The 7,296-nt window shown below is 51.4% G+C and overlaps 1 protein-coding gene and 1 long non-coding RNA gene across 3 annotated transcripts in view; one reads left to right on the top strand and one right to left on the bottom strand.

Moving 5' to 3' along the window:
• The window catches only part of NFKB2 (nuclear factor of kappa light polypeptide gene enhancer in B-cells 2 (p49/p100)), an 8,226-nt gene extending 5,954 nt beyond the window's left edge, over positions 1-2,272 (bottom strand). Inside the window, exons 1-3 of one of the 2 annotated variants that reach the window (XM_010859444.1) lie at positions 1,745-2,272; positions 404-825; positions 40-121 (exon numbers count right to left, since the gene is read on the bottom strand). In XM_010859444.1, the coding sequence (XP_010857746.1) occupies positions 40-121; positions 404-424 (103 nt within the window). In that variant the 5' untranslated portion in view covers positions 425-825; positions 1,745-2,272. The remainder of the gene's footprint in view (positions 1-39; positions 122-403; positions 826-1,744) is intronic. The other variant, XM_010859445.1, reaches the window with a different exon arrangement.
• A 1,420-nt stretch (positions 2,273-3,692) lies between these two features.
• On the top strand, positions 3,693-6,566 carry LOC105002677. The gene is made up of 3 exons (XR_827014.1): positions 3,693-4,182; positions 6,154-6,279; positions 6,453-6,566. It is a non-coding gene; the product is annotated as an uncharacterized LOC105002677 (long non-coding RNA).
• Positions 6,567-7,296: the final 730 nt, after the last annotated feature.

Here is a 7,296-nt window from a genome sequence, read left to right on the forward strand (position 1 = left end):
CTCCCTCCAAGACAAGGGCAGGTCAGGGGACTTATTAACCTGTCTCTGGGGCTGGCTCCTTGGGCTCCACAATGGACGGGTTGAATTTGAAATCATCATATTCAATGATGCCATCCAGACCCTGGTATGGAGACAGACTGGGATGGCAGCTGATTCTGAGCCACCCCCAGAACCCCCCACCTCTCAGCTCTCTAAAGCATTAGCAATCACCCCCTCTCCTAGGCAGGCCCATAAAAAAGCTCCTACTGAAAGCAGTTTGCAGAGAGTGACTGACAGGCAGGGTGAAATAATCTGAGGACATTAGACGTGTAAGGGAGTAGAAGGGACTAGGACAGGCAGGCAAACAAGCAGACAGGCACAGGGGGGTGGCCGGCAGGCTTTGGAGCCAGGCGGCGTGACTCACTGGGTCGTAGCAACTGTCCATGACTCTGGGCTAGGCCCGGCTCTGTCCGGTGGCTTCGGCCGGGTTCTGTTTCCCAGAGTTTCAGGCGCCCGCCTTAGGTGGGGAGGAGTGGCGGGTGTAGGGAGAGACAGATCAGGACGGGAGTTGGGGGGAGAGGGGGGCCCAAATTTAGGGGAGGGTCCGATCTCCTCCAGCTACCCGTCCGGGTGTGGCGGGCAGGATCCGGTGGAGGGCGAGATCCGGAGCTGGGCTGGGCCAGGCCGGGGAAGGGGCAGGAAAGTTAGAACAGCTTAGGAAAGTCCCGAAAATACCAGGGGGAGGCGGGGCCAGGGGGGCGGGCCTGGAAATGACGCCACTGGCCACGCCCCCTGGCGGGAGGGGCGCGAGGTCCTCTCGCTGGCCAGAGGGCGCCGGCAGCGTCTCTGCAAGCAGAGGGGCAATCAGACCCAGGGAAGGCCCCGCGGGGTTGGGGGGGCCCCCCCTCCTCTCTCCAGGGCCGGCGCCGGGGACTGGGGGTCTTTCAAGGCCGGAGGAAGCTCCTAGTCCGGGGCCCGGCCCCTCCTCTCCCCCTTCCCCTCCCCCGTCCTGGAGCAACCTTGGGATTTTCTACCCTCAGGGAGGCCACGGCTGATTCACCCCGGGGGGTTTTGGGGGGACATTCCTGCTGTAGGAAGGCCTCCTCCCCGAAGGCCTGTAGGTGGGGGCTCTTCCGAGTAGAGGGCCCCGGGGTTCTGTCCCGAGAAGCAGTCTCTGAGGCCAAGGGGCCAGAGGGGGTGTTGGGATGGGCACCTCCATTCTCTCTTCCCGAAAATCTCAACAGTCGTTGATTCCCACACCGCACCTGCTTTGGGTGCACCTCCCCCGCCCCTGTCCCATGGCCGTATGTAACATAGGTACATCACAGGTGTCTATGTTTCAGCCCATGTGCTTGCGCATTGTGTGCATGACGTGAACATGCGTGTACAGGTGAGAGTCCTTAAACTTATTAGTGTGGACACATGTCAGCATGTATCTGAGGGCACAGGTGAACCTGTCGTTGAGTTTCTGCGTGGAGGGTGTGTGTCCAGGCACTTGTGCACGGGTGAGTGTGCTTTGCGTATGCATGTGTGTGCGAGTCTGAGTGCATGGACGATCCTGTGCATCTGCGGGCATACGTGTAGATGGACGTACGCCCCGTGTCTTTGTACAAGGATATCGATGTGTATCCGCGTGTCATGTTCGTATACGCGCTCTCTGAATGCGCAGATGCCGCTCTTCAACTCTAGGGCTCGGTCAGCTAAGGACCCTCCTCCCACCCTTGCCGGTGTCCCACCACCCAGGGGTCTGAACCCGGCCACTCACCGCGGCGGCGGCTCCGGTTCAGGATTCTCTCCCGGCCGGACCCACCTCGGACGGGTCGCGAGACCTCTCCCACCACCAGGACTGCAGCCGGGAAAGCCCCTTTACCGCCCCCGGGAGGGGGGAATTCCCGTGACGTTTCCGTGCGTCACTCGCCATGCCCTTTTTCATTGGCTGAAAGTTTAACTCCTGGACTTACACAACCAATCGGGAGTGACTCTGGGTCGCCCCTTGGAGGAGAAACATCTGTGTAGCTCTGGAAGCCAGAGTGAGAATGACCCTCAGACAGGCACTAGCTCTGCCAACCCGCTGCGGGATCCGCTGACCGAGCGCCATTCCCCAGCCGAGGGACCTGGCTCCGGTCTCCTCACACCCAGGCCTGTCCAAGCCGGCTGGAAGCCCCTGCTGCTACTCGGTTCTATGCTCCGCCTAATGCTCGGCCACCTCTGAAGTCGGGGAACCCCAGGGGGAAGCTGATATGCCTCAGCCCTCTGGTCCCGCCCGGAGCGGGCCCGGCTGCCGGGAAGACTTAGAGGAAGAGGAAGGAAGTTGATCTTGCAGTAGGTTCTAGAGTGCCATCTGGTGGCCCCTCTGGAGCCTCATGGAGACTCCGTAATACTCTCAGTCTTCCCGGGAAGAAAGTGTCTGGACCTGAAGCTTGTTCTGTAAATGACAGAACATTTAACAGCTGGCCAGACTTTCAGACCTGAGCTCAGGAAGTCTTCCGAGGATAAGGGAAAGGAGGTATTTATCTGGGAAACTCAGGTCTTGCTCATCGATCACGGAAGTTTGGAATATTAGAGTTGAAAAGTCATCCAAAATTATTAGTTCAAATGCCTTTGATGTAAGAAATTACCTTTTTATATAGTTTCCAATGTCCGCTTACTTTAAAGATATAGATATAGATATATAATTTGGCTGCACTGGGTCTTAGTTGAGATCTTTGTTGAGATCTTCTGTCTTCATTGTGTCTAGTTCCCTGACCAGGGATGGAATCTGGGCCCCCTGCATTGGGAGTGCGAAGTCTTAGCCACTGGACCACAGGGAAGTCCCTGCTTAGACACTTCTAGCGGCAGCAAGGTCAGCACAGATTCACAAAGTACTGACCTCTGGGGCTGGACATTTCTGGTTGGTAGAATTTCTTTTCAGGAGGTGCCATGAGTAATCTCCATTTTGGGAGATGTCCTCCCTTAGGCTCACCATGGTAGAACACAGGCTGTTGTTTCAAACCTTGCCTGCAGCTTGCCCCTGACCTTAATAACAGAATTACAGGCCTGCAGTAGCTCTGCATGCTGCTGCTACTGCTGCTAAGTCGCTTCAGTCGTGTTCCGACTCTGTGCAACCCCATAGACAGCAGCCCATCAGGCTCTCCCGTCCCTGGGATTCTCCAGGCAAGAACACTGGAGTGGGTTGCCATTTCCTTCTCCAATGCATGCAAGTGAAAAGTGAAAGTGAAGTTGCTCAGTCGTGCCCGACTCTTAGCGACCCCATGGACTGCAGCCCACCAGGCTCCTCCATGCATGGGATTTTCCAGGCAAGAGTATTGGAGTGGGGTGCCATCGCCTTCTCGGAGCTCTGCATAAAGGGAGACTATTGTGGCCCTTGATTTGGGTAATTTCCTGTCACTTCCCCCTCTTCATCTTGCCTGCAAATTGAATGTGCCAGATACTATGTGAAGATGTATGTGTATTCAGTTGCACAGCCGTCTCTGACTCTTTGCGACCCCATGGACTGTAGCCTTCCAGGACTGTGCCTCTGTCCATGAAATTTTCCAGGCAAGAATACTGGAGTGGATCGCCATTTCCTTCTCCAGAGGATCCCTGGGTTGAGACCCAAGGATTGAAACCGAGTCTCTTGCATCTCCTGCATTGGCAGATGGATTCTTTACCACTGAGCCACCAGGGAAGCCCAAACTGATAAAGTTAAGACTCAGAGAGGAGAAGTAACACAACCAAATACATGGCTTGAAAGGGACAGAGTGAGAATCAAACCCAGTCTCTTAACTCTAGCACAAAGCTCTTCACCTTAAATTTGTATAAAGCAAAGCAGGTCTTCCCACCCCATTGCGAGACTTTAGACTTGGGTGGGAGTGGGTAAAACTGGGAGAAATGGTTATATTCTAGGTAGATTTGAAAGTCGGGGGCAATAAAACTTGCTGAGGAATTGGGTGTGGGATGTTGGGAAGGGGTGTTGATATAAGAACCTAGAGGAGATGAGGGGTAATTGTACATTAAGTCAGTGTAATGGATGGTATTTGAAGTTTTGACAGTGTTCACCATTACCCCACGATTGAATGTAGAGAAAAGGAGTTGACAAGCACTACACCCTGGGACATTCTGATGTTGAGAAGCTGTGGACATGAGGAGGAACCAAAAGAGGAAATTGGAAAGACATGGTCAGTGAGCCAGAGGAGAACCAAGAAAAACCTGTGTCTCAGCCAGGTGAGAGCATTTCATGGAGGGGGTGGTAAACTATTTAGTTGAATTAAAGCTCCTTCTCAGCTGAAGCCCAGGGTTCTTGTTTTCTCACAACCACAGTTTCCCAGTGAGCCCTGAACGCAGGTGAATACCCAAGGGCTTGAAAAGCCACATACTTTACTGTTCCTAGCATTTATTGGGAGGGGCGGGGTGATGGGGAAGTGTGCGCCCATTATTACTAACTCTGTAATTCGTCCTCCCTGATATCTTTATTTTTTTGGCTGCTCCATGGGGCTTGTGGGATCTTAGTTCCCCCAGCAGAGATGGAACCCCTACCCCCTACAGTGGAAGTGTGGAGTCCTAACCATTGGATCTCCAGGGAAGTTCTGATATCATTCTTATGTGCTCAGAAAATTCGCATTTATTCTTGGTTATGTTTGTTTTTTTCCTGTTTTTATTTTATTAATTATAGTTTAAAAAAATATGATTTGGCTATGCTGGGCCTTAGTTATGGCATGCAAATTCCTAACTGCAGCAGATGGGATCTAGTTCCCTGACCAGGGATCGATCAAACTGGGGTCCCTTGCATTGGGAGTGCAGAGTCTCAGCCACTGGACCACCAGGGAGGTCCCCTTTTATTGATGTATAGTTGATTTACAATGTTGTGTTAGTTTCAAGTATATAGCAAAGTGATTCACACACACATACACGCACACACGGAGAAATAAACAGCAACCCACTCCAGTATCCTTGCCTGGGAAATCCCATGGACAGAGAAGCCTGGTGGGCTGCAGTCCCTGGGGTCACAAAGAGTCAGACACAACTGAGTGACTGAATAACAACATACACACACATACATATATATTTTTTCAGATTATTTTCCATTATAGTTTATAACAAGATATTGAATATAGTTGATCTATTTTATATGTAGTAGTGTGTATCTGTTATGGGCTTCCCAGGTGGCTCAGTGGTAAAGAATCTGCCTGCCAATGCAGGAGATGCAAGAGACACCAGTTCGATCCCTGTGTTGGGAAAATCCCGAGGAAGAAATGGCAACCCACTCCAATATTCTTGCCCAAAAAATCCCATGCACAAAGGAGCCTGGTGGGCTATACAGTCCACAGGGTGGCAAAGAGTTGGACACAACCGAGCACACATGCACACACATAGTGTGTGTCTATTAATCCAAACTCATTTATCCCTGCCCCTCTTTCCCAGTTTTCTAGTGAAGTCTTAGCTCACCATGTAATTATTACTTCAGGTACTCGACCTTTTATTTCCACATGAGAAACTACAGAAAAATGTACTCATTTTTGAGAGTTTCCACACCACCATCATTACTTTTGAGCTGGGGAAGTGTCATAGGAAAGACCATGCAGTTTAGAGTGAAACACACCTGGGTTGGAATCTCAGCTCCCTAACTTCCCAGGAACACAGCCTCTCTGAACCTGCTGCTTCATCTAGGAGAAGAGTTAATATTTCTACAAGGTTGGGTAAGCAGTGCATTTAATATTGACATACACTCGTGTTCCAACAATGTCACTCCTCGTTAGGATCTCAGGCCTCCGGGCTTTTTGAAACCTGCTATCCTAGAGTTCTTATAGGAGACACTGTTAAGACCAGCATTTCCTTCCAGATTATACTATTTTCCCAGAGGTTTTGTCACTTCCATGTCATTAGCCAGTCTTTCTTGGTCAGAATTAAGGCCTGCGTATTAGATCTTCTTGTAGTTTCCTTCACCTGACAACACTGTTCAACACAAGTCAGGTTATATGTCAGCTGATTTTTCTATACCAGAATAAGACTTTCGACGAATGTTTTCCTTTGCTTGCCAGTGGGGTGGGGTTCAGTTTGCAATCACCCCAGCTTCTTCCCTAATATTTCAGACCAAGGGCTACAGACTTTTCGTATTATTTTGTTCATAGGATAGACTTTGGATTTCTATATGTTAGTCTATGTTGTCTCCCTCACCTCATGTTTCCCTTCCTTCAGAAGCTTCTGAAGGCAGAGCTGTGGGGCTCAGAAGGGAGAACAGAGATGTTAGAGTCAAAGCCAATGGTCCAAGTGTCTACCTGATTGTAGATCCAGGCTCTTCTGCACCCATAAGGAAAAGAGCAGGTGAGGCATTCAGTCTTACTCATAATTTTCCCAGGGGCAAGGTTTTAGGTTAGTGTGGCGAGCAGGCACGGTTTGGATTATTTGCAGAAGGAAGGGAAGCGGAAGAGACTAGTGCAGGAGCTGCTGGACTCCTGTTAGTATTGTTCCACATCCAGCTGTTTCCGTTTCCACAGCGGTACACCCAAGGGAGGCACTGACAGACATCCAGACCCATCCACGTGGTTGTGCTCAGCAAAGGGAAGACTGAGAGGCTGAATGATCACAGACACAGCTGGGTCCAATGAAGAGGTGAGCGCCCCTAAGTCTCCAAAAGGGAGGCCCACTGGTACTACTCTCCACCCTTTGGTGGAAGAGACTATGGTAGAGGAGGAAGTCAAGATGATGGGAGATGCTTCACTTGGGAAGGCTTAATAGCATTCTGCAACCCACCCACAGTAGCTCAGCCCTGCAGAAGCCATGCTGCCTGCCCCATGCACACTCCTTGTCTTATCCTGATGCAAAGGGAAAGAAGAGAAGGGTTTCTCCAATCACACTTCAGTGGCTGGGCTGTTTGGAGGCTACGGGATAGGAAAAACATTTCCATGCTCAGTTACGGGCCAGAATGAATGCCCTGTGTCCAGAAACACAAGCTCACAGCTATGGGCAAGGTAGCCTCCCACCCGCTAAGGCCCATGGGCTCCTTGTGCTGCTGGGACTATGAAGCACACCTGAGGGAAGCCTTCTGAGTAATGACAGCTCAGCCCTGGCTCACCTTCCCTTTGACCCCAGCCTGGGCTGTCACAGTTATCTCCATTGGAGCAGTTAGGGAAGAGAACTGTCAACCCCCAGCACATCCCTGGTGACAAGGGAGCACTGCTACGATGGTGGTGGTGGTGGTTGGGGGGTGGGGAGGTGGGCAGCAGCAGTGGTGAAGGAATCCTGACCATGGTTGGTAGGCTCGGCCTCTGTTCATGTGAGGGCCTACGTATCCCACAACATGGTACCCACAAGCTCAAGAAGGAAACCAGAAGAAAAGGC

This window comes from Bison bison, unplaced genomic scaffold (genome assembly GCF_000754665.1).
Source record: "Bison bison bison isolate TAMUID 2011002044 unplaced genomic scaffold, Bison_UMD1.0 scf7180017864456, whole genome shotgun sequence".
Classification (NCBI taxonomy): Eukaryota; Metazoa; Chordata; class Mammalia; order Artiodactyla; family Bovidae; genus Bison; species Bison bison.